Source organism: Vulpes vulpes, chromosome 15, assembly GCF_048418805.1.
Source record: "Vulpes vulpes isolate BD-2025 chromosome 15, VulVul3, whole genome shotgun sequence".
Taxonomy (NCBI): domain Eukaryota; kingdom Metazoa; phylum Chordata; class Mammalia; order Carnivora; family Canidae; genus Vulpes; species Vulpes vulpes.
This window is the reverse complement of record NC_132794.1, coordinates 6,176,281-6,203,550: the sequence shown is the minus strand read 5'-3', so window position 1 is coordinate 6,203,550 and position 27,270 is coordinate 6,176,281. Positions and strand designations below refer to the sequence as shown.

Below are 27,270 nucleotides of genomic sequence, written 5' to 3'. Positions count from 1 at the left end.
GAGAGAGAGAGAGACAGAGAGAGAAAGAAGAAAGAAAGAAAGAAAGAAAGAAAGAAAGAAAGAAAGAAAGAAAGAAAGAAATCTATTAAATAATCCACTCAGCTAAGATTGAAGATGAGAAAACATATCTCTCATTGGAAATGAAGGGATTAAGGGGAGCCTGGGTGGCTCAGCAGTTGAACATCTGCCTTTAGCTCAGGGCATGATCCTGGGTCCAGGGATCAGGTCCCATATCAGGCTCCCTGCAAGGAGCCTGCTTCTTCCTCTGCCTGTGTCTCTGCCTCTCTCTCTCTGTATCTCCCATAATAAATAAATACAATCTTAAAAAAAAAAAAAAAAAAAGGAAATGAAGGGATTAAGATAGTGGTTGTCAGCTGTGACGCAAATGCAAAGGCCACATCCCAAGAACTGTACTTGTAAGCTCTAAATCATCCACAAGTCAGAGGGGGAAATGGTAATAAAACGAAAAATAAAACCATGTCTAAAAAAAAATAAGTTAATTTTTAAACCAGGGAAGAAGTTAGAAATATAATTAGATCTACCCTCATGCGATGTGTTGCTGGCTTGGTAGGCTGAGGAATGCTCTCCACCCTATGGAAACAGGCATCCTCAGCAGCTTCCCGCCTCCCTCAGCATTTTCTTCCCATCTACCCCACGCCCTCCCCATGCCCTCCACCAGTGCAGAGCACAGAATTATGCTTCCCTGACCACCCAGATTTCTCTATAATTCCTTATTCAGGCCTGTCCCACAGAGCAATTGTTCTGTGTTTGCTATCGACTGAATACTGTTCTTCCAACCACCACCACCACCACCACCACCCCAAATTCATACTTTAAAGCCCTACTCCTCAGTGTGATGGTATTTGCAGATGGGGTCTTTGAGGGGCAATAAGGTCACAGGTCATGAAGGTGGGGCCCTCTTGATGAGATTGGTGTCCTCTATAAGAAGAGACATGAGAGAGCTTCCTTCCTTTCTCTCTCTACCATTTTGAGGATACAAGGAGAAAATGGCCATCTACAAGCCAGAAAGAGTCCTCACCAGAAACTGAATCAGGTGGCATCTTGACCTTGGATTTCCCAGTCCCCAGGACTGTAAGAATAAATTTCTGTTGTTTAAGCCACCCAGGCTATGGTATTTTGTTACAGCAGTCTGAGACAACAAAGATACTCAACACCTCTCCTCCTCCTGCCCCACACGATCTGCTCCAGTCCTCAGGGGACAGAAGTCACCTTGAAAGATGTCTGGCCAAGAGGACCCTGTTTGGCTGGAGACCTCAAGCCAAATGGAGTTGATTCTCATTATTCGTGGTAGTTATAAAGTCTCCATGAACACTGATTTCACAGGTACTGCTCCTAGGGAAGATAGGAACATATGCACAGCATACACATATCTCACAGAGATTATAATCTTCAACTCTAAAAACAACTCATCCATGTAGATTCTATTTTCTCTACTTTAGGAGAGACAACCAAGATTTGGAAGTGCTAAGTGACTTGTCTGAGGCCAAACCTCTTCCACATACCAGATCTGGGCTTCAACACCAGCCAACCAGCCCAAGAGCCAGAGCTTTCTGGATACAATTGTACTGTCCGCTCCCGTCTCCATCCTCCCATCCTCTCTGTGTGAAGACAAGAAGGCAAGGTATGGCTTTGTTCAACCTCAGCTGAAAACACATGTCTCCAGTCACTCTTGGGACTTACAAATAAATCTTAGTGAATAGAATTTGTGAGCACGGAATCCGCAAATAATGAGGACTGGCTGTACCTTTCTGCCACTGTGACAGGAACAGCCTGGACAAAAGCGGCCTCATGGGGACGGCATCTGTACATGGGGCTGTCGTCGTGTCCCTTGTCTGGGACTGTGGGGGTTGGATCCAGGTAGCCCTCAGGCGGGTTCCTCGCCAACCACAAACTCTGCAACAACAGACACTGTGTCTACCCTGCCCATCACCCCGTCCCCACTACTGGGAAATAAGCAGTGTGCTGAATGGCTTTCAGAGAGGGATGAATAGTCAGGCTTAGAATTCGTGTTTTTACATGGGTCCTTGTGAAGATTAAACAAAAGATTTGATGGGCATACCTGAAGGCACACTCTGAAATGACATAGTGAAAAGTAAAACAGTGCAGATCCTTTTTAAAATTCACTGGTTTGGGGGTTATTTTCCCCCAAGTTATAAAAGTAATTCATGTTCAGTGTTGGGGAAAAAAAATTTTTTTTTAAATAAGAAGCAGAAAACCACCAAACCCCCACCACCTAAAAACAATCATGACTAAAATTTGGGCAAATATTCTTCCAGCGTCTTTTTGTCTGGGTTTTTGCAGTGTGACTAGAGTCTGTTTCCTTATGGTCCCAGCACCCCGTGCCCCCCACCCCCCAGCACCTCCTGCTTCACGCCACAGGGAGTGGATGACCCTGCAGAGCTCAGAGTCCTGGAACCAAACTCTGCACTTTTCCAGTCTCAGAATGTGAGGTGTTGGCCTAAAGAGAAAAGTGGGGATACAAGATCTGTCTGGAGCTGCTCCTTCTGGGCCCCAAAGATGAGACTGTGGGGAACTGGATGAGGATGGTAGAGAAGTGTAGATATTGTTGGGGGTCTCTGCATGTGTGGGACTTCCCAGCCAGTGGCGGGCAGAGGCTGGCGCCGCAGAATGCCTGGGTCACGGGGTACCTGGAGCCTTCCCCAGGTAGGGCCCAGCAAAATGGCCAGCCCCAGAATTGTACCAGACACAAACCACAGAAGAAACAGTGGGCCCCTCAATGTGGGGGCAGAAGAGATGCCCCCTCTGTGGTGTCGGGAAGCTGCCCTGAAACAGCTGACTGTCCCCGAGGACCCCTGAAGCAGGGCACATCTTTGGGGTTACCCCAGAGAATAGGGAATGTGGATCAAGAAGCAGCCAGGTCTGCAGACGCCAGCAGGAGAAGCTGGGACAGGCCTGTTCAGGGTGACGCCTCCCCTGAGGCCGGGGTTGGTGCTCAACGTGGAGTCGCACCCAGGGAAAGGGCTCTCTCTGAACTGAGGAAGATCTAGTTCCTGTCACTGGGGGAATGTGGACCCTCGGGAGAAATGGAAGTCCTGGGGATGCCTGGGTGGCTCAGTGGATGGGCATCTGCCTTCAGCCCAGGGTGTGATCCTGGGGTCCCGGGATCAAGTCCCTCATCGGGCTCCCCGCAGGGAGCCTACTTCTCCCTCTGTGTCTCTGCCACTCTCTGTGTCTCCCTCATGAATAAAGTAATAAGATCTTGAAAGAAAAGAAAAAAAAGAAAAGAAAAAAAGAAAAGAAAAGAAAAGAAAAAAGAAAAGAAAAGAAAAGAAAAAAGAAAAGAAAAGAAAAGAAAAGAAAAGAAAAGAAAAGAAAAGAAAAGAAAAGAAAAGAAAAGAGAAATGGAAGTCCCACTACAGAAAAGAAAAGCCCTGTATGGCCACTGAGGCTTGGGCATGGGCTGCACTCACTACTCACATATATATACCCAGATATATATGTAATAACCTTCCTCTTCCTCCGGGTGTGTGTTCTGGTATTTTGCTCTAATTTCCACTCACTGAGAAACTCAGGACAATCCTGAACTGCTGTGGCTAAGATTCCACTTCCCAGTCATGGGAACACCCTCACTTTTGTCCTGTCTCCACTACGATGCTGGCTTCTGGCTTCGGGGCCCTGACTCTTACCTGCCAAGAAGTCGTACCTGTGCGAGGTACGCAAAATCCTGACAGAGCATTGCTCCGACCCTTAGAGCCCGTCCTCACAGACGGCTCAGCTGCCAGAGGGGCAGGCACATGGGCCATCCGGCTCCATGTGGGTCCAGAAGTACAACAGACGGCCACCGGCTGAGCAGGTGGGAACAGCTTTTGGGAAAGGCAGCACGTGGCCGAATTTTTTAAAAAGCGGGGAGGTAAGATTGGGAAAGATGAATTAATCTGGCCCCAACGGGAGCCTGAATGGGGATCAGATGGTTGGAGTTTATCTGACAACCAGGAATGGCAGGATTCCCAGGTCACATGGTAAGTGTCCTTTGGCGGCGCGGGGAGAGGGAGGCGGAGGGGGGACACAGGGGACACCGAGGCTAACGAGACAACCAGTGTGGCCCTGAAACAAGCCTTCTGTGAACCTGAGAACAGGCGAGCAGGCATCTAGGAGCAAGTGGACCCACCCAGACTGTTGTTCCAGGACTGCCGGAGGCCAGGGCACCAGAGATGGGAAGATGGGCTCCAGCTCCTTGCACAGCAGCACTGAAAGAAGGTTCTAGAACAGGGCAGAAGCAAGCATGTCTCTTGCTGGAAACACAGTATCCTAGGGAGGGAAACAGAATAAAGATTTCATCAAGAACCTAAGCAGATCATGAGTCAAAAGCAGAAATGCTTTTGTGATTATAACATCTAAAAAATTTTAAATAAGAAAGACTTCGTATCTTAAAAGTCCAAAGATTTCTGTGAACTTGCAGTAATAATTACATGGCCTTTTATCCCTTCCTCAAGATACCTTTAAAGTTCACTGCAGCTATGAGGATTCAACGTAAATCACTCTGTTCCCTTTGAAATAAATACACTCCAAGCTATTTTGGTATGGGTCATGTTTAATAATGGTTTCACAATGTGTAGACATGAATACACGAACAATCTCACATTTAATATTATGAGATTGAGCAGACGGCCAAGTTATTAATATGTGGTTTAAATCCAGCACTCTGGCCTTTTGAGCACATGAGGCGGAATTTCTGAGTAATCGCCAGCAATGCTCACAGTCTGGCAGCCACATGGCAATCCAGAATACAGGTTGTTTTGTTATAAACATCAAAGGCCCCACGTTTGACCCAAAGGAGACCCCCAGGGTTCAGAGACCTCGAAGAGCAACGCTACCATGTGGAACTGAGTCCAGCCACGAGGCCTTGGGGGTGCCTGTGGACCCTGCCACAGGCCTGCAGCTCACAGATGGGCTGGGGCATCCGTTCATCCTGGGGCCTCTGCCCAGGCCCCTATCTCTTGAAGCTGGAGGCATTCTGGGACTGGAGAGAGAAACCTAGCCTCTTCTGGGACAAGCCCAGAAACCAGCTGGGACCAGGCTTGTCTTGGCTGGGCCGGCTGGCATCAAGCGTCCGCTGTCGGGTCTGTGGGCCAGGCCTAGTGGGTAATGCTGTCTGGATTCTGACTCCGTGTGCGGGTGGACATGCCCTGGGACGGCCGCCCTGGCGCTTCAGCAGCTCCTGGCCGGGCCTCAGCAGGCTCAGCCAGAGGAGTTGACACTCCCAGAAGATACTTCCAAATACCATTCTGCATCTAGAGCACAGTTCTGCTGCCAGTTCTCGGGTTTCTGGTATGTGACCCTTAACGAAATGCCCGCAGAGATCCTTTGCCTGGCTTATTTCTGTGCAATGGCCCATACGCCCTGTGACTTCCTTTCCAGTAGGACTTCTAGCAGGGACTTAGACCCTGGTCTGCCTAGAGTCCTGCACACAGCTCTCCCAACTGTCACAGCAAGAAACTGGCTCCAGACAGAGCCTTTTGAACTTGGACCAGGGGAACAAGCATCGGGAGAGCCAGGTCTGGAGCCAGGTGCACACTATCCCCAGGAGCCTGTGATGGAAGAGACCCCAGCTCAGCAGCAACACCCAACCTCAGTCTGCTCTGGCCCAAGGCTGCTGTTCTATGCCCAGGGCCACCAGCTGGGACTTGAGATGTGGAGCTACTGAGGTGGGGAACTTGCTTGTCTCAGATCAGGCCCGTCCCTGGGAGACTGAGCCATCTTTGGTCACAGGGTTTCCCATCTTGTGGATGGTTCCAGCCAGATGGTGAGGTCCTGGAACCCTACATCTGCAGCCTCAGGCAGGCAGTTTTGTAGGGAATGCTGAGGACGGTGCAGCAGAGCTGGGCTGAAATCCACCCCTCACTGGGGTCTGACCCTGTAGGAGTCAAGTTCCGTGGGCCTTAATGCCCTCGTTTGTAAAACAGGCTCTTCCTCAGCCTGTTTCAAGGACAGTGTGAAATGACAACCATAAACCTGTCTAGGCAACGTCAAGCACAGTGCAGGCTCCTTCTCTGTGGTCAACTGCAGGAGCTCGTTTCCAGGATGTGGTCCGGGTTCAAGGGGACAAACAGCATCTCCAAACAGCAACGAGGCTGGAGAAGGACAGTGTGGGCTAGTTCACACTTCTGTCCCCTTTCCTGAATATGTGAAAATGACATTCACACGTCATAGCGAAACCAGATGGGCACAGGTACACTGGTAGGCAACTCGGACTCATCTTTGCGAGATGCATTAACAACAGTCAAAATGATCTGAGCTTCATCCCCTCCTTTCCTTTGTCCAAACACTTAAAGAGTGATATTGCCTGGGATTTCATGAGACAAAAGAGAATTTGCAGAGAACAGGGAGACAAGGCTTCCCTGTGTGGCCATCAAGAAGCATCAGAGCTCTTTAAGCAGGCCACCAGAAAGGGGCTGCTGCTATTTGTCATCTTCAGAGAGGTCGGGGCGAGGGGGGGGGGTGTTTAAAGTGAGGGGTGGACCACAGACTGGATACCCAGCACCAAGAGTCTAAAGTCAGGTAATTAAATCGAGAAGCTACACAGAAAGGGCAGGTAGGGCAAGCCACCAGGTCCTCCCATTACTGTAGGCTCCTGCCCAGGCCTCACCTGAGCTCTTCTAGACAGCCCCAGCATGGTGGCACCTGTGCGGACCGCCCCATCCCTCCTCCCTGAAGCATCGGGACTCCAGGCAGCCTCAGGGAACTGTCTCGCCGTCCCTCTCACACATCCTCCTCCTGTCTTTCCCCTCTTCCCGGCCCAAATTTAAGATCTCCAGACCTGAGTACAGTTCACAAAGGAGTGTCTACTGACATTAAAGAGAGAAGTCAGCATTGTTCGTAGCCATTTGTGTCCATCCCGATGACTTGTCTCCAGAAACCACCATTGTTCAAATTAGTGACTTATTTGCATGAATGTAATGAGATTCTATACCACTAAGTAATGACTGATGTTACTCTACATGAATCTCAGGGCAAAGGGACATGTAACACACTCAACCAACCCGCCACACTGATAAACCAACCACTAACCATCTCCCCCCGACTCCACTCCTGGCCCTGATACTGCCAAGAATCGTGGTTCCTGAATTTAGTGTGGACTGTTGAGAAGCAATGGAGGGCAGTGTCTGCCCGTCACTCCTTTCTGGATACACTGTGAAGGTGGGATCTTTGGGGTGGGTGGACACAGGGGTGTGTACACAGAAGGACAGCTCTCCCACTCATCAAAAGCATTTGTATGGCTTTATACTTAACACCCCCAACAACATAAGCAGACAGATTCTTCCTAAGCAGATGAGAAACGGAACCTGAGGGAAGAAACATTTACTGCATGCTTAATAGTAATTCGTTAATTTTCCTTTTCCTACCTGCAGTTTACAGATGAGGAGACTGGGACCCCACAGCCACCCAGCCTGTACGGGTCGGCCTGACATTTGCTCACTTCCAAGGTCGCTCTTCCTTTGGGCCACATGAACCCTTAGCACAAGACTCTAGCTCCAGACTGGACTCCGAAGTCACCACAGGGCTCTGCAAACACATTTTTCTGAACGGACGCAGACACTTCTACTTCTGCAACAAGAATGCTTCAATTTCCATTAGAAATGACAAATACCCACCATTTGCTTCGACATGGATGGAACTGGAGGGTATTATGCTGAGTGAAATAAGTCAATCGGAGAAGGACAAACATTATATGGTCTCATTCATTTGAGGAATATAAAAAATAGTGAAAGGGAATAAAGGGGAAAAGAGAAAAAAATGAGTGGGAAATATCAGAAAGGGAGAGAGAACATGAGAGACTCCTAACTGGGAAACGAACTAGGGGTGGTGGAAGGGGAGGAGGGCAGGGGGTGGGGGTGACTGGTGACAGGCACTGAGGGGGGCACTTGATGGAATGAGCACTGGGTGTTATACTATATGTTGGCAAACTGAACACCAATAAAAATAAATTTATATATATATATATATATATATATATATATATATATATATATATATATAAAGGCTTCAATTTCTATCATCAGGGCATGTGTTTCACGTTTCACATGCACCGTGCACAAGGCTTCCGGCACTCAGCAAAGGGAGGGCAGGGTGTCGTTACCCCACCTCCAAACACCGTCAAGAACAGTAAGTAGACTCAATCTATAAGATACCAGTGCGTTGTCCACATCTGTAATACACAGGTGGGTGGGGGAATGGGCTGGATGGGGGATGGGCAGTACGGAAGGCCCTTGTGATGAAGCACTCAACTCTGCCCCTGAGACCATTACTGAGTACATTGTATGTCATCTAGCTGGAATTTAAATAAAAATAAAAAATAATAATAAAAATCTGTAATATACAAAGGATCCCATAATTTTAAAAAAAGAAAGACACAAGCAGCATTTTTCAACTTCACCATTCTAAGATTTATTTTCACTGATACCTTTCAGTGTGTGTTTTTCTGTAGTAGTGAGGCTACCTCAGACCCATGATTCACATCATTCTAGAGACCACAGCCCGCCGCAACCCAGCTGGTACCACCAATACAGTTAACCCGGCACCAGGGCCCAGAAAAGTCTGTGCAAAGAGCCTGCCTGGCAGATATTACTGAAAAGCAATGAAATACACATTTCTTTTTGTTTTAGGTTGAGCAAATATAGAACTTTGTTACCTGATCAATTTTACCTGTAAAAAAACCCTGAAAAATCCATAAAATCCGAACTTTTCACGTATTAGGAATCACCAAGTCTATTTTCAGATAACACAAAACTATCACTAAAGAAACTACACGTACATGTTACCAAAACCTGTTATCTGCAGCTTTGTAAAAATTTAACTACATTAGTGTAAAATATTCAATTTAAACAATACTCCCACCTAGTGGACAAAGAAAAGCATCTGGATTATTCCAGTTGTCCAGGGCACCACCATAAAAAAGGAACTAAAACTACAATGAATTTAAAATAAGTTTATTCTGTTTGAACACCTCCAAAGTATACCCCTGAAAAAAAAGTAACCAACAAAACCATACTGCTGCTTCCCTTGAAGGAACGCATAGGTAATAACACACTTGATACAAAGCAATCTTTGGAATCATGTGTAAATGTTACTCTGAATCTCATTCGTTGTCATCAATTTCTTCAATATTTCTGTGCTCTGGGGAATATTCTGGAAGAAAAGAAAAAAATCGTCAGTACAGTGAGATGGAGAATTCAGTTAGAATCCCTATCCTGTCAGGACGTAAACAAAGAATGGCACCGGCAAAGGGACCAGGCCCTGCCCTGAATCTCCTCTTTCAGGAGGTAACACATCTGAGCATCTCAGCACCCCAAAGTGTTGAAGTAGATGAAACATCAAAGCCTGTCCCTCCCCTTGCCCAAAACTCTCTGGTGGTGTCTCACAGCCTCCACACCGCCGTCCCAGAGGTCCCAGACCTCTGGCGGGAAGTGACACTCCAGAGTCACTTAACCAGCCTCTCACTTAACCAGGCTGGTTAAGTTGTCTTAACCAGCCTCTCTCCCACAGGAGCCCTCCCACCCCTCTGAACCCAGTTCCGCACTCGCTCTCCTCAGAGGCACTCTGGCCCTGCCCATTCCTGCACTCCCCGCTCCCCTCTGCCCACTTCTGCCCATGAGGATCCATCTTTCAGATCCAGCTCAACTGCCACCTCTCCTCATATGAACCTCACCCTGCTCTGGCAGGCATGCAACTGCGTGCTCTCCTCCATCTGGCAGGCACAGTAAGTGGCCTGCACCGCCTCCAGGCTGCGGTACTAAAATGGCTCTGGAGGCACTCAAGAAAATTCCATATCACTGACTGCATGCCACCCTCAGATCAAGAGACTAGAAGTGAACTCAGGATGACCGTGTCTGCTCACGTTTGAGAGACAACTGCACTCTTCAAATGGCCACTGCACCCTCCGCAAATAATTGTTTCCAGGGAGAAATGAATAGGTTAAAAGGAGTTATCTCCAAGCCCTCTTCAAACAATACTCCTAGGGACTGGGTGGCTCAGCAGTTGAGCGTCTGCCTTCAGCTCAGGGAGTGATCCCGGGCCCAGGGATCCAGTCCTGCATTGGGCTCCCCGCAGGGAGCCTGCCTCTCCCTCTACCTGCCTCTCTGCCTCTCATGAATGAATGATATTTTTTTTAAAAAGAAAAATAAATAAAAGGAATACTCCTAAAAGACGAAAGTGGACTTAAACTCCACATGATGATTTACAATTCTCCCAACAAGTGCCAGTGCTTCTGGGGCGCCTGCGTGCGGAGCACCGCGCCACACCAGGAACAAAACAGCCACAGGCCCTGCTCTCACGATGCAGTGGGAAGAGCCAGACCGTGAGCCACAGAAGCAAACCAAACTATTAGCAAACCAAACATACTCTGAAAGCAGCGTTAACTATAAAATAACTCAGTTTGTCAGAAAGATTATCCATGACTCCAGCTAATTTGAAATTATGCTTGAATTATACAAACTTAGTTTTAATTTTTACTAATTCAACAAATGGCTGGGCATGCATTCTCCTATATGCCAGGTACATGATGACCTGGGGATACCAAAATTGAAAAAGGCGGTCCAATCCCCCGGAGCTGATCATCTAGCAAGCAAACGAATTTAATGAGGTCTGTGAAACAAGCTAAGTCCAACAGACCTTGCCAGAAAACGTGTCTTAACACCAATGGCCATTCCAGACTAAAAGAGGACTCCCTCTGGGGAACGCTGGTGTAGTCTCTTCCCTGTACAAGACAAGTTCTCACCCAGGATCCACGCACTTTCAGCAAGTCTCTTAGGGAAAGGATGGGAGTTCCTAAACTATCTGGAAGTACAGGCAAAACTTTTCTGGGGAAAGAGCTCACGGACACATACAAATGGACAGCAGGAAACAGGTTTATCTCGCCTTCACACAGCCAGTCCCATGCAAAATTAAGTGAATAACTGTTCATAATTTGATCCATGCTGTGCTCAAAAATGCCTTCTTAAGTATTACAACCTTCCAAATGAATTAGTTACAGAAACTTCCTAAACAGTCAAAGCATCTTTCTATAGAGCCGTCTGGGATTTATATCAATGCACTGCACTGATCTACCATGAAAAAGCTTGAACAAAACATTTCTCCAGTTACAGAAGTACATATAAAAGAGAGGGTGACAATCTAATTCAAAGTGCCAGACCAGAACACTTTAAGAAAAAAAGATCTCTAAGTGTTGCTTAACTTTTAAATCAGTACCATAAATTTACCATTTGTTATTAAATTCGTTCTAACTCAGCTATTAGTCAATGAGCTGAAACCTTACCTTAACCAAACCTTTCAAGCTTCTGGAAGAAAGGATAGGCCTGAAAGCTTCCACTGTGATCAGGTCTAACTTCATCACATCAGTGTAACACAAGTACAGAACTGCAGGGATCTTCCACACTTGGCAGTAACTCAGAACTAAGTAACACAAGGAAAAGCCCACTTCAGTCTTCTACTAGGTGATTTTAAACTAAACACCTCTAAACAATAAAGGATACTTTTAAAATCAGTTGTCTGTGTTGCCTCCTTCAAAGTGTTCACTGCTATATCAAACCATTTATAAATGCGTATTTTCTTTCAAAGCCAATTATTTTCCCTAAGTAATTTCTCACTCTGAAAATATTATTTTGCATTTCCTGAATATACTGAGACATAGCTTAAGTAAGTACAAGATTAAAATTTTACTGAATAATATAAATTAGCCATTTATTCCAATAAACAACATTTAAGGGGAAAAAAACACTTACTAACAAATAACAATTATATAACATATTAGCTATCAAAAAGTAAGTGACAATTTCATTTCGATGTGATGCTAGAGTATAATTAGCAACAGGAATAAAAAAATAGTAAAGAAACTATCAAGATTCAGTAACTTATTTTGACAATGAAAACATACTTTATCCACTTTTCATGCACCAATGATTTATATTTAACATTGGCTCACATGATTAGTTATCACAAATCAAAAAGAACCAGAGCAACTCTCCAACCTAACCGTTAAGAACTCTGCCCTAGGGCAGCCCGGGTGGCTCAGCGGTTAAGTGCCTGCCTCGACTCAGGGCGTGATCCTGGTCCAAGGATTAAGTCCTGCATTGGGCTCCCTGCATGGAGCTTGCTTCTCCCTCTGCCTGTGTCTCTGCCTCTCTGTGTCTCTCATGAATAAATAAATAAAAATCTAAAAAGAACCCTGACCTACTCTCACATCATAACTGTGTGTCTAAACAATGTTAAAACTCAAACCAGAGGCACCTGGGTGGCTCAGTGGTTGAGAATCGGTCTTTGGCTCAGGTCCTGATCCTGGGATCCCAGAATCGAGTCCCACATCAGGCTCCCCACAGGGAACCTCCTTCTCCCTCTGCCTGTGTCTCAGTCTCTCTCTGTGTCTCTCATGAATAAATAAATAAAATCTTTAAAAAAAACAAAAAAAACTCAAACCAAACACAACATACTAGGAACAATAGATATTAAAGATTAATAGCAATACACTGGTATCAATCATCATGAATGAACTACCTTAAAAAGACCTTAATAGTCAAAGTAATAACCAATAACCAACAAAGCAACAAGATATAATGTAAATGTTGCAAATTTTGATACCACCTGCTGCAGGAAGATCATGTACAATATTTGGTTGTTCAAGCAGTGGACAGCATGGAGGCTCTTTGAAATTCTGTGTTTTTAGGGCTTTCAGGAAAGGAGAATGAAGGCTGCTGGTAGATTCTGAAGTTTTATAGTCAGTAACATGTCGACACGTGAGAATCATTACTTGCATATTCTTCTTCGGACAAGAACCAAAGACCTAAGGCAAAATTGACCTAATTAAAACATACACATAATTCTGTTACAGAATAGAAACATTCCTCTAGCTCTTTACCTAACACCATTCACAGTAGTATCCAGGTGGAGGTGTCCAATGAAAAACAGAACACAGGCTTTGCTGTCCCCTCACCGGGGTTTGATCTTGGTTTTGTCACCTTCCAGTATGGTGATCTTTCTAAGTCACATTCCTCAGCTGAGGACAATACACCCACCTAAGCAGTAGTCCTGTGATAACACCAGGACTGGCTTCTAGGGTAAACCAGCTGCTTGATGACGAAGAGACCTATTCTAGTACAGATTATTTCTTAGAACACTGCTTTACTCTCAAGCACATTCAGACCAGCAGTGTATTGGCAAAATGAAGTGATCCCCCCTTCTCTAATCCATGTACTCATGTGTTCAAGAACACTTTAATGAAGATGCTTCTAAGCCACAAAGTATATTCATAATGGTGTTGTATCAGTGCCTTAATTCTTAAATGCACTTAAGTTATTTCACTTACAGGCAAGTTTCAATCACTCTAGACCTTTATTTCCTCCTAAGTGTGTATTTCATGAAGTTCCAAGGACCCTTTTCAGCTTTTAAAATCTATGGTGATGTAAACAAAAAAGCTTTTTTTTTTTTTCTTTTAAAGAAAAAAGTAGACTTTAGGCCATTCCATCTTGTTGGGAAATATTTTATGAAAAGAAGAAAATGGCTATTTCCAGTAACAACAGAACTAAAGATTTTACACACCATTAATGAGTCTTACCATTTGTAAGACTAATTTCATTAGCTCACAGCTTTGTAAATAAACACAAAATAGTTAACTTCAGCAGGTACATCCCATCTAAAAAATACATTACTCACAAGCCCTAATTTATCATTCTCCCTACAACACCTAGAGTCTGAATCCACACTTGACCATTCCGTTAGACTGTATGTGGTATTAAGGATTTTGTGGCTGATAGAAACCAAACAGCAAGGGGAAACAAAGAGTGTCCCTAAGGAAAAAAAAATACTGATTAAAAAATTTTTAAAGTCTGGAAGAGAAAACTTGTCCCAGAGTACAAAAATAACAGTTTTGATGGAACAGTCATCCTACTTAAAATAAAAAACATAAATTAACAAAGCGGTTTCCTCCTCTTCTGAGAACTCAGGAAAGCTATGGACTCTCCTCAGAAAAATAGACACCACTACATAACACAAAATCACATGTGATTGTGAAAAGGATCACAGACCTTCTTGAATAACTCCTCATTTAATAAAGCGTATTTAGTAACTTTTTAAAAATGTTTTCAAGTATGCCAATCTGGTTTAAAACAAGTGTACGCCAAATTTTTTATTTCCAATGAATTTAATTTTAATACCTAAGAAATATACCTAAAATTTAAGCTGAAATGTTGCTGAGATATACATATATAAGACCTACTTCATTTATAAATAATACGCACCTGCCAAAATTATGATTATTCTCTAAAACTCCTAAATTCTTCACTGAAAAGTATATTTTATTGGGCATGTAACATGCACAGTTTTCCCATAAAATGAAGACTCAATTAAGCCATCCTAAGACAAACTGATGTAATATTTTGGAATTTGGAACAAGTAGCAGCTGAGTGCCAACCCTCTGAATCCAGCTCCCATGTTTCCTGCCTCAAAGCCCAGAGTCATCCCCAGCCCACATCTCTCTAGCCTATACTCCCAGTGCGCATCTCTCCAGCCTATATCCAGCCCACATCCCCAGCCCACATCTTTCCAGCCTGCATCTCTCCAGCCTGTACCCCCAGTACCCATCTCTCCAGTTTGTATCCCCAGCACACATCCCCAGCCAGCATCTCTCCAGTCCACATCTCCCACCAGACTGCATGGTCAGGCCACCAGTCCACATTGTCAGGCCATTTTGCACCACTAGCCATGCCCTTGTTCTGTTTCACGGGAGTAGCCTGTTTTTCTTTCAAATGTAACAATACGGTAGATAGGAAGAATTCAACTGTTTTAGGCTTCTATGATCTAAATCTTTAGCACATTGATTAATTTGTTAAATCTGTTTCTATTCTTGATATTCTGTAACAAATTACTACAATATTTTTAAGAAAAAAACAAAGACTTCCCTGCTTCCATATTTGACTATGTAGGCTCAAGTGTTAAGATACTGAACCCTTAAAAAAAAAGCAGCCCACCAGTCTTCATTCCCTTCTTACCTTTTCTAGCCACTGATACTGCTGATCTTCAGCAACGTAGCAATTGCACTGACAGAGGACAACCTAGAAAATCATATTCCAAAAAAAAAAAAAAATCATATTCCAAGTTTTTTGTCAGGTCAAATGAATTTTATACATACCCCAAGTTACCACCATATACATATCACTTGAATTCTAAAATAACCTTTAGATAACATTTGCTTTCTGAATTTGCTGTTGGCTTCTTTATTTTTAAAATTTAAAAATGAAGCCACTACTGGCAGTTAACAGGAGAACGAAGTACACAGGAATGGAGTGACCACAAAAGTTTGCATAGGAGGCACTTAAGATACTACCAGTAAAAGCTACCAGAGTCTTCTTTATGACACAGGAATGATACCAGGCCTGCTGCCCTTCTGGGTGTCACACACTGTGAAGACCAAATGCAAAATAAACATAAATACTGTAAAACTAAGTATTACACAAATGCTAGTGAATGCCAGTCTGACAGCAACTCAGTCCAAATGGCATTCTAAAATGGTACTGATGCCTGTGAAGATAGTATTATTTTAGAAACCAAGTTCCAACCTATATGCTCAAAATGAAATAATCTGTAATGCCACAATGCCATTAAAGGATGGATTCCTGATTATCAATGCTCCTAGAATGATACTACCCAGAGAACTCAATGTCTTCTACTAAAACACTGCCAGAAATGCTAACAATTACCCAAGGGGATCACAGAAGGGAAAAAAGGTACACGGGCGTGTGGGGGGAAAAGAAAAAGACTAGATATGTAAAGACTACACAAGCAGGTTCTGCATAATCAAAAGATACCTAATAAATGGTACAACTAGACGAGGTGACCAAAATTCCTTACTGGACCTTCACAATCTATTCTAAAGTGCAACTTTTCTAATTAAAGACCAGATCAAAAACATGCTTAGTTTCATTATTATTTCCTATAAATGCTGGATGTACATAAAAATCCTTATGGAAACTTAAGTAACTTTGGAATACATGTTAAAAAAACAAACTGTAAGTATTACAAAATAAGACCTTACAGTTTACAAGGCTAATATTTGGTCCTTACCTAGTTAAAATAAGCCAAATTATAACATTAGGGAATCAGTGGCTTCTTCCATCGTTTGAACCCCTGCCCTGGCCCTTGTTCAAGTGCTCGGCAAGTACATAATAGTTCTCTGTCAGACAAGCAGATGGGGAGACACATCACCTGCCAGGTCACCTCATCTGCCTGACTCTCACATCACCCACTATGTTGTGTTCTCTGAATGGACCCAAGATTAAGATTTGAATGCACAGGACACAAGGAAATCACTCAGCACTAGCTATAGAATGACTCTTAGGACTTAAAAATCAGGACAAATGAGGTAGGGTAAAAGCTCAACTGTCAAGAGAATTATGCTTAGAATGCACAGAGCATTCTTTTGTTCAACAAACATTAACTGAGTTTCTAGGACGTACCAGGCATTTGCTAAATACTGGGCATACTGAACTTCCAGCTTTTACAGAGTGAACACATTTTTGCACAGTCAGAGATACCACGTGAAATAATTTTTTGAATGACAGCAAAATTTGAATGTCCACAATCTATGGCTTTTTTCTAACAAAGTTCTATCAGAACTTCCTAGGAGCTTTACCAACACTGTGTATGCCATGTTAATATTTATACAAATAATACAGGGCACTAGCACTGCCTACAGGCAGAATTCCTCAGCCCAAAAGCAGATATACAGGAACATGAAATTCAAATGAACACATGAATGACGCCTAAATGGCTCCCCCTGAAGCATCCAAGTCCCACATACCGAGGGATTCGATTTTAGATGATAAAACATACAGAAGGACTTTGCAGGGGACAGATGTGTAGTGTCTGTTGTTCTACACCATTCATTCCAGAGTTTAGCACAACCAACTTCTTCCCAGGCTCCTGAGTTCATAACAAATGATGACAAAAATGCTGTGAAAAACAATTCACATAAGTTAGTGCCTGGTTCTGCAAGTTGCATATTCTATAACCAAAAATAATTTCAAGTTACTCTAGGAGAGTCTGTAAGACCACTGACCTTACAGCACCACTTAGCAGAAAAGGAAACTGAGGCCTCAAGAAATTAAAGGCCATGCCATAAGTACAGATGGTTTCAGAGGAGGACCTGACAACACAGATTTACTGACATGCTTTACCACACTTTCATGAAGTTTGCACTTGGCTGGAAAATTTTAGGAGGGTAGAACTTCATATAAACGAGTCAGTAGTTACTTACCAGGTACTTACTATGTCCTGCAAGCACTAGGGCTACCTGACCGGGGAAGAGATCTACTTCACCAGAGATCCCGAATGCCCACCCCCAGAGCCTGTGAAATGACAGGCTGTACATTTTAGCTGTAAAATGACACAGGTTTGTGCACTTGCACGTGTACACTGTTCAGCTGAGCTCTGCACTGTTCTGACATTAATCTATCAAATGGAGTCAGTCATGTATGTGCAGACCTTCACACTGAAGTGTTCAAAAACGTTAGAGACCATCACTGTTATTTTTAGAGCTCTCATCATGTTCTCAAAGGAGCCTGTTAATTCAAGAACACTGAAGAACCATGGCTCCAAGGGGGCCATGTACACATGCCCCCTCTCCCTTGAAGTCTGGCCCAAACAGGCCCAGAAGCCGGAGGAAACGTGGATACCGGAACAAACCGTAAACCCAGTTCCCAGGATTTACAACTTCCTGAACCAAAGAACACTTTCTTTAAATCTTATTTTTTAGGTTTCTTAAAAAGATGGTATCACATGAGGAGGCAGATATTACTCAAAGTTTACTCAAAAACTGTAGCCTTTTCTAAGTCAACTTTCTGCTTTAACTTTTTCTAAAAAAAGTAATAGACATTTGAAATATTTTATGATGTAAAGAAATAAGTAACTTTGGATTGTGTTCTTTTTTTTCCTTTTTAAGTTTTTTATTTAAATTCAATTTAGTTGGGGATCCCTGGGTGGCTCAGCGGTTTAGCACCGCCTGCAGCCCAGGGCATGATCCTGGAGACCCAGGGTTGAGTCTCACTTCGGGCTCCTGGCATGGAGCCTCCTTCTCCCTCTGCTTGTGTTGTGTCTCTGCTTCTCTCTCTCTCTCTATCTCATGAATAAATAAAATCTTTTTTAAAAAATAAATAAAATAAAATAAATTCTAGTTAACATATACTGTATTATTAGTTTCAGGGGTAGAGGTCAGTGATTCATCAGCAGCACAGAACACAGTGCTCATCACATCAAGCATCCTCCTTAATGCTCACCACCCAGTCACCCCATCCCTCCCACCCACCTCCCATGGCTTTTGTTCTATCAACAGAAGTCCAATCTAACACAAGTCTACTCACCTACTGCATTATTTCCTATAGCAATGATGAACTTGGAGCAAGGATATTTTTCCAGCAGAGAAACTTCCAAAGATGTTTTTGTCTGTCTTCGAAAGAGCCGCACCTCCCTAACAGAAGAAACAAAAGACCAAAAAAAAAAAAAAAAAAAAAAGCAACTTAGATCCAATTAGTGCTGTATTACGAGAGAAAGGACACTAGAGGCATGACTTTGTAATAAACAATAGGCAGGCTTTAATTTCAGAAAGAATGGAATTATCACCTAAGGAAACAAGAGATTCGGGCAACGCTATTCCCGTCTGAATGCAAAGTTCACGGAGGACTCCACAAGCGAGGTCCACGCGACTCACTGAACCATCTTAGCATCCCCGAAAGGCGGGACAGGTGGGTACAGCAGGCAGTAAGCAACCGCAAGTGCAGGGCAGCCCGGGTGGCTCAGCGGTTTAGCGCCGCCTTCAGCCCAGGGCCTGATCCTAGAGACCCGGGATGGAGTCCATGTTGGGCTCCCTGCATGTAGCCTGCTTCTCCCTGTGTCGCTGCCTCTCTCTCTGTGTGTGTCTCTCATGAATAAGTAAACAAAACCTTAAAAAAAAAAAAGAAAAAGAAAAAGAAAGAAACAAAGAAAGAGCAAACACCTCCTTTCTACCAGCCAAATACTGAACTTGCTTGCACCTGACCGCACCTCTAAAAGAACATCCATCCGGACGTCCAGATGGCTCAGTGGTGGAGCACCTGCCTTCCGCCCAGAGTGTGATCCTGGAGACCCCGGGATCGAGTCCCACGTCAGGCTCCCTGCGTGAAGCCTGCTTCTCCCTCTGCCTGTGTCTCTGCCTCTCTTTCTGTGTCTCTCATGAATAAGTAAATAAAATCTTTAAAAAAAAAAAAAAAAAGTAGAAAGAAAGAAAGAAGGAAAGAAAGAGCGAGCAAGCGCCTCCCTTCTAACAGCCAAATACTGAACTTGCTTGCACGTGACGATGCCTCTAAAAGAACATCCATCGGGACGCTCAGGTGGCTCAGCAGTTGAGCACCTGCCTTCAGCCCAGGGCGTGATGCTGGAGACCGGGGATCGAGTCCCACGTCAGGCTCCCTGCGTGGAGCCTGCTTCTCCCTCTGCCTGTGTCTCTCATGAATAAATAAGTAAAATCTTTAAAAAATAAAATAAAGGAAGATGCATCTGCAGAGCGCAGGTAATGGGCACCCAGGTTAAGTGAGACACACGCAGGGCGTGGAACGCCTTTCATTCGGGTCCAGGAGCCTCAGCCGGGGTGAGGAGGAGGTGCGATGTGCGCACCAGGTCAGGCCTCCGACTTCCACGAAGTCGCTGTCCAACGTCCCGTTGGTCACCCCCCGGCCACGGGGTCTAAAACGTGTGTCCGGGGTCCTAACTGCACCTTCGCAACAAGATGCCTGCAGCGTCCCAGGCGCGTTCTGCAAACCGGGACCCCACGGGCTGGGGGACAAAGCACCTGCGGCGCGACCGTCACACCAGCCCGACGCACGTGACCCGGCCGGGGTCAGGGGTCACCTACGGTCCTCTCCCACCGCTTAGAGAGGCGGCTGGTCCACCTGCTACGGATCCCGAGACGGACGCTACGAGGCCGACGGCCACGCCCGCGACGGCCGCCCGGGAAGGGGGGGGCCCGCGCTCGAGCCACCGACCCGGCCTCACCGCTTCCGCGCCAGCTGCCGCCGGACCTCCCTGTCCTCCGCCGTCTCCCTCCTGCCCTCCTCTTCCTCCTCCTGGTCCTCCGTCCCGGCTCGGCACGGCGCCTTCACCACCTCGCCGAAGAACGTGGCCGCCATGCCGCCCTCACCACCTCCCGGCCGGGCCGCGGCGCCCCAGCACGGCGCATGCGCCCCGCCCCCCGCCCGGGCCTCGCCACGCCCCCCGCACCGCCCTCCCGCCACGCCCCCCCGCGCGCGCACGCGCACCGGGCCGTAAGCCCGCGGGGACACCGAGAGGTGGGATGACTACGGGCTAGAGAGGCGAGCGGGGGGCGGGGGGCGGGGCGTCCCTAACCCCGCAGGTGCCTCGGCGCGCGGCCCCTCCCGCCCCTCCCGGCCTCCAGCCGGTGTCCGCGCCCCTTCTTCGTTGCGGGATGCCGGGGGGAGGAGGGAAGAAACACAGCGCCTCGTGGTGGTATAAAATGCGACTTTTACTGCGGCAATAAGAATTTCACATTTCAAAAGCGGATGATTGTCAAGCCGATCCGGAAGAGTTCATGAGAATGCAAAAATAGTTACTTCTTTTTTTTTTTTTAAAACGTGGCCGTTTCCGATACAAAATTTACTTCCGCCTTCTCCTCTTCGTTAATGAGCAAAGAATGCAGTTCTCGAATCGGCCTGTTCTTTAGAGCGCGCTGGGAGGCGGAGTGTGCGGGGCGGCGGCCGCGCCCGCCCGAGCCAAGGGCCGCGTCCAGGACTCCTGGCCGTGAAACGTAAAAATCCCTTCCCGTTGGCTTTGCACCGAAAACAGAGGACACGGTGCAGCACTGCGCCACACAGGGCAGCACTGCGGAGCACTGTGCAACACTGCGGAGCACCGTGCAACACTGCGCAGCACTGCAACACTGCGCAGCACTGTGCAACACTGCGCAGCACCGTGCAACACTGTGCAACACTGCGCAGCACCGTGCAACACTGTGCAACACTGCGCAGCACCGTGCAACACTGTGCAACACTGCGCAGCACCGTGCAACACTGCGCGGCACTGCGGAGCACCGTGCAACACTGCGCAGCACCGTGCAACACTGCGCAGCACTGCAGCACTGCGCAGCAGTGTGCAACACTGCCCAGCACTGTGCAACACTGCATCACTGCGCAAAACTGTGCATCACTGTGCAGCACTGCCCCGACCTGCCGAGTGCTCGTCTGGGGTCAGGCAGGGCTGCTTGAGGTATTCAGAAGAAATCTCCGAAAGCTGCTACAAGTACCTTGCTTTGAGACGTGGAGAAATAGTATCAACAAGAACATTTACATTAAATCCGCCTTAGCGATTTTACATATTACTGCAAAATAAAGATTCGGGTTTTGAAGCAGAATTTGAACATGTAAGCATCAACAGTACATGACCAAATTGCAATCCGGTGAGAGCTTAGGAAACCTGGTGTGTAGCTAGCTGTTAGCAAGATTACCAGGCTGATGTTTCTAAGCTGCATGGAGACTCCTGGGCTATTTTGTATTTTATAGGATGCCTGAATTGCAGAATAAAAAGGATGTTGATGTTTGGCTACCACGTTGTCTTAGTCCTTTTGTCGAGTAACTAACTTGTCATATTTATCAGTGAAATTTACCGCGATTTGATTTCACAATTACATTATGAAGAAATCATTTCTAGAAAGCTGATTGAAATTATGAGCAGGGTAATCATAATACATTTGGCCGTGATTTAAATTTTGTGTACACTTCAGAGTTTTACAATAATGTTAAGTTTTCAACAAATGCTACTTCATGCAGTTACAGTAAGTTTAGGCAAAGCACTTAAGGAGAAAAAAAAAAGGCAAACAGATGTTCAATTTAAACACTATACCAGCAGAGATTCTGTTATGAAAGAAGGCTGGTGACACCTTCTGGAAATTAACCCCATCACAGAACACTGTAAATTCAAAACAAATTATTTGATTACACAGAAACTGACAAATTTTGCAAAAAAGAATCTTAGCTGATATTTAAATATATTCATTTTATGGTATTTGTTGAGGATAGAACATCCCCAGTGAGAAATTTCTGTAGAATTAAGGGTAAATATGGGAGAGGAAATAGATTTAAACATTTCATTAGCAATCAAAAATCAAACCCCATGCGCCTAAAAATATTAGTTTATTAGGAATTCTTCCTTTCCTCACCTGTAGTAACAAGATACTGGTATCGGTATTTCAGATGAAAGTATATATTAACAGAGCAAAGGACACAGACTCTGTAGGTTAGAAATATTCCGGCTTATGCTAAGGGGAAGAAAAAAAAAACAAAAACAAAAACGACAAAACGCCTTTTTTTTTAAGCAGACATGCAACCACAAATTTCTCAAGTAATCTAGACACTTGGGTCTATCTGTATAACCAAAATATATGCATTACATTAGTCTTTTAATGAAAAAAAGAATAGAAACTCTTAGGTTTCTATATTTTACTTTTTTCAGATTTACACATGCAAATCATATATTAATATTCACAGATAATTTTAAATGGGAAAACAACTTGCTTCTAACAATTCACTTTTTCAATAGCATGTTACTGTGTTAAAAAAGGTTTAACAGTGCATTCATTTAATCTGGCGATCTTAACTTCAACAAATACCTGTTAACAAATTAAACCTCATTGCAAAGAATTCTTTACAGTATCAAGATCAGATTTTCTAATCCTAGCAAAGGCCACAATGGAAGAGCCAATACATGCTGCCATTAAGTTTGTTGTGATGAGACTGTAATTAATTTGCTAAAAGTGTTCATAAAGTACTAATTTTTAAGGTGCTGTAGAGAAATGTAAGAGGATGTCACTGTTATCATCCAAAAATATGACTGTTTTGATCTTCATCTGTACCTTTTCTAACTGATTAAACCTAAGACCTTGCCTATCATGAGGCACGTTTCGGCATCTCCGTAAATGCTGTTATGTGCAAGTAAAAATGAGGAAAAGAAGTTGTGATAGTCACATTCATTGCCTTCATAGAAAAATATATATTCCCTGAATTACTCGTATCAAGAGGTCACCATTCAGTATGAATTCCAATATTATAGACAAAATAAGACATTAATGGGTTTTCACTAATTGCCTGTTTCCCACTCTACTTCAGAGCTCGCGTATCACCATCCCCATCAATGAATCCCCAGGTCCTTCTAGTTTGCTTTTTGGCTTTTGAAGTTGTGAACTATAGGGATTGGGTCTTTAATATTATAGTATTTGCTTGGTCAAATAGGCTCAATGGCACTTCCTCTGGAAATGTGCCTACTTAGAGTTTTCCCTCTTACTTCTCAGTAATGACACCGTAGCCATGCTGGTCTGAATTTTTATTCTCTGATGCAGAACCCTCAAAATTAGCATTAGGTTGTGATGTTGACATTTTTTTTCAGGCCTTGAAGTTTTTGCTACAGACCCTGTGCATTTCCCATTATTTTCTTCCTCTAAGGAATCAAGATCTTTCCTCAACGCCCTTCCTTTCTGGAAAGGAACAGCCTTAGGACAGGCCACTTGTCTCTTCTTTCCACCTCTGCACTACAGGCTTCAACGTCTGTTCCCCCCTCAGATTCTCTGTAGTGGGTTTCTGTACAAAGGCTCCCTGGAAGGAAGGCTTCCTCCCACTGTGACCTGCTGGGTTATGGCTTTTAGAAAATCCCTGGAAAAGGTGCCAACGAGGGATTAACTTTGGCGCTCAGAGCAGAATGCAACCGCCAGTTTTCTTGTGGCCCCTGATTGCTTTCAAATCCCACTTCCACATTTCCATGGTCACTATTATGCGGTTTCTTTCCAGGATCTGAACCGCCTTAAAAAAGGCATTTTGCTATTAGTGTCTTCTAGCTCTTTTTCACTGTCAGAATTTCTGGTTGTATCATCCTCTTTATAAACACTCAGTAATTTTTTCTTAGCCGCAGCAGAAGCATTTCGATGGGGCAGCTTTCTGCTGCTCTTCCTAATCCAGACATTTTCTGGTCCTGAAATCGTTTCCTTTAGATTACTCATTATTTTTATTTTATTTGCAGCCACAGCGGCACATCTGCGGAGAACTTTCTCAGGCACCATGTTTGCTTTCAGAGTCTCACTAGGCATTTGCACTGCAGCCTTCTGATTATGCATGCATGTTCTCATTTTTGTATTGGGTTCTCTGTCTCTAGGAACAGATTCTGAAAAATGAGTGAAAGTTCATGTAAATGCAAAAACCTTGTTAACACAAGATTTTACAATTCCTCAATAACACATTCCTAAATGGTAAATTTTAAAACTACTCACATTGCTAAATAAGTAAAAAACTTAGGTGATTCTCATCAGTGAGTGATACTACATGTTCTTGACACTGAACCTCCTATTTCCTGATCAACAAAAGGAAGTCTCGGGTAGTTACACCACCTGGCATACTTTCTAATCTGGAAGGACAACTGTCTCAACAGTATCAGGTTTGTGAGAATGTACCTTGAGCATCATAAAGCACTAAATTCTTGGTATCACTTCAGATATTCTCTGTTGAACTACTTTAGGATATTCAACAGGAGTTCTGAGATAATTTTCCTAGAACCTCAAAGAGAAGGCAATGCCATTATGACTATGCGGACGCGGCATCAGCTCTGCTTCAAGAAGGTCCCTGAAGTTTTCATCCCATCAGCCTTTAGTCAAAACACACATGAAGCAGTAGATAAAAAGGAACTGCCTGTTAGTTTTATCTAAAATACGGTTTTAGTCCTAGATCCATTTTTCATAACAAATTATTAAATCCTGGTTTCCTTACTATTCAAATATTTTCTGAGCTGGGTATATGCCAGGCATCGAGGGATCAGGATAAAGATTCTAAAACAAAGTCCACACATATTAACTTTACTTTCTGTAAAAACTAAAAGGGGGGGGGGGTGCGGTATGGAGCGTGAGAAACGCACTTGAAAAACAGAACAGTCATGGGGCAAGAAAGCTTCCATTGAGAAGTGTTATTGTTGCTGAGCTAGGAACCTTGGAGGGATCCATCAGACAAAGGACAGGACGAAAGCCACTACGGAGAGGCAATTTTCCCAAGTGTGCCTTGGGATCCACGCTAGCTGTGCTGAGTGAGGAGCCACATGATGTGCCACATGATGATGCGCCCACCACTCCACGTTTAACAGCTTAGGTGGGCTCGAATCATTTTTATTTCTGCCAATGTCTCAAAGCCAGATTTTCAAACTTCAAATACAGGATCAATTAATACGCTTCTAGGGCAAAAGTGCGGGTGTTCTCGCTTTTTGAAAGTTCACATTAAGCTCTTCGCTTTTACAAAAGACCTACTTGGTTTTGCTAGCCACAAAAGAAATTGAAGAGGATTTCCATTAACACACACAAAGGTGGGGGCAATATGGCGTTTGGTGTTGGTTTTTCAGGGAGCCTCTACAGAGGCAGCACACACCTGAACAAAGAGCAGCCCACCAAGCTCCTCCCCCTGCCACCAGAGCTCTTGAACTGTCTGAGCATCTGGGCTTCATCCACACTGATTTTGTGCATCCGTTAGTGAAGATGTGTCCTAAGGTATCAGAGCAACCAGAGGTGATTTTTCAGGGTCTGCAAATAAATGCCTTCCAATTTTTTTTTCCATATACATTAATGGTAATTGCATCTTTGCTTTATGCCATTTTGGCTTATGAAGTTTCACAGGAATGCCCTACTTCTAGGTAGCAGGCAAAACCTGTATTTCTTGATAAAAATGCACCCGGTGTCCATCAGCCCCCGAATGCTAGGCCTTTATCTGTTGGCAACCTAGCCTTGGGGACATTAAGTCAAACTATGTAAAATGGTTTTAAAGGTACACAAGCTGGGGGGTTGGGAGGGGTGGGAGGTGGGTTTGTGGGACCCCACCTCGTTTGTAGACATTCAGCCATTGGTAAAAACAGGCTAAGACCTCTCAGATACCACACTCTACATCTGGACTCTGCCACTTGTGCCCTTTCACCACTAAGGACGAGAAAATAAGGACCCATTGTGTCAGCTCTCAAGTGATGCTATTATTCTATCGCAGTGAAGCTCCCAACCACCACCAACCTTCCTAGTTTTTCCTTTAAGAACGGAGAGGTTTGCCCTTCTGCCACCAAGCAAGCATAAATGAGTACAGGTGAAAATGGGCTTCCGTCGATTGACATGTTCATTAATTGAGACTTGAGAAAAAGTCTTCTGCTCTCGAAAGGGAAAGCCCTTCAGATTTCTTAAGTCTATGAAACGGACTTCAAAGATGTGCCTCTGCTTTCTCCAAGACCTGTTAAGAGTTCTCCCAAAGGAGGTCAGGAACTAAGTACTAAAAGCAACCCCCCACAAGCACATCAGTCCCTTCTGCCAATTAAGTGACTTCTATACTTCTCCCTTCTGAAATTCTATTTCTAAGGCAAACACGTCTTGTTCAACGTAGGTCATCAGGCATTGCAAAAATGGCATTTTCACGGGCTAAGCTCATCATCACACACTGCTGGGCAGCACAGCCTCCCCCGCCTGGCTGGGCTCTGCACGGTCACTTGCACAAGCAGCAGAGACCATGAGTACAGCAGCCCGAGGAGTTTTACCTCGAAGGGCCTTTGCTCAGGAATGTTTAAATCACAAACTAAGGTCTCTGCAAAGTAACTCTAGATCCAAAGCGACAGTTTAGCACATTAAATCAATGTTAGGCAAATACTGGAATGTGAAGTAATATGCTATGACAGACAAAAGTTCTTGTAAATACATAACAAAATTAGGGTGAAATGTGACTTACAAAGGACGAGGATACACCAGCATCGCTCAACTACATCCGCTTGCATGCTGCAACCACACCAGAAGTAGATAACCAAGTTCATTCCCAACAACATACCCAGTTAGAGATAAAATCCTATCACAAGTAAACACTTCTGTGGATCAAAAGGACTTAAGTGGCAGCAACTAACTCCTTTTTGATGTACTAACACAATTTAGGAACCCAGTAAATACTAACCCTAACTCATTTTAATAAATGCTTATTTGTAATCCAAAATAAGGGAAAACAGTTAAGATTCTACAGAAGAAAATCTAAGTAGGCTTTTTAAAGTCCTTTAAGAAAATCTGAACTTCAAATATCTGAACTAGGTCAAGGGCGGGGAGATAGGCGAGTCAGTTCTGTTGTGCACAGCCACGCAACCTGATGAAGCTCTAAGTCTAGGTTCAGACCTCAAATGGGAATGTCACAGGATAAGGACAAAAGCAATCTGAGGAAGACAGAA

At 44.5% G+C, this 27,270-nt stretch overlaps 2 protein-coding genes across 5 annotated transcripts in view; both read right to left on the bottom strand.

The window, feature by feature from the left end:
* Positions 1-8,953: 8,953 nt before the first annotated feature.
* PSMG1 (proteasome assembly chaperone 1) lies at positions 8,954-20,233 on the bottom strand. 4 transcript variants are annotated; one of them, XM_025987281.2, is made up of 7 exons: positions 20,050-20,233; positions 18,384-18,490; positions 16,826-16,977; positions 15,018-15,080; positions 12,616-12,814; positions 11,294-11,430; positions 8,954-9,168 (listed from the first exon to the last, which is right to left on the bottom strand). In XM_025987281.2, exons 1-7 carry the CDS (start codon positions 20,181-20,183, stop codon positions 9,094-9,096), a joined length of 867 nt encoding a protein of 288 aa, XP_025843066.1. In that variant the 5' UTR covers positions 20,184-20,233; the 3' UTR covers positions 8,954-9,093. The 4 variants fall into 4 exon arrangements, with proteins under 4 accessions (XP_025843066.1, XP_025843067.1, XP_025843069.1 ...); XM_025987282.2 differs by having other exon boundaries at positions 20,040-20,222; XM_025987284.2 differs by lacking the exon at positions 20,050-20,233 and adding an exon at positions 19,772-19,933.
* Positions 20,234-20,515: 282 nt separating this feature from the next.
* BRWD1 (bromodomain and WD repeat domain containing 1) overlaps positions 20,516-27,270 on the bottom strand; it is a 117,791-nt gene continuing 111,036 nt past the window's right edge. Inside the window, exon 42 of the mRNA XM_072740548.1 lies at positions 20,516-24,216. Within this exon, the coding sequence (XP_072596649.1) occupies positions 23,828-24,216 (389 nt within the window). The 3' untranslated portion in view covers positions 20,516-23,827. The remainder of the gene's footprint in view (positions 24,217-27,270) is intronic.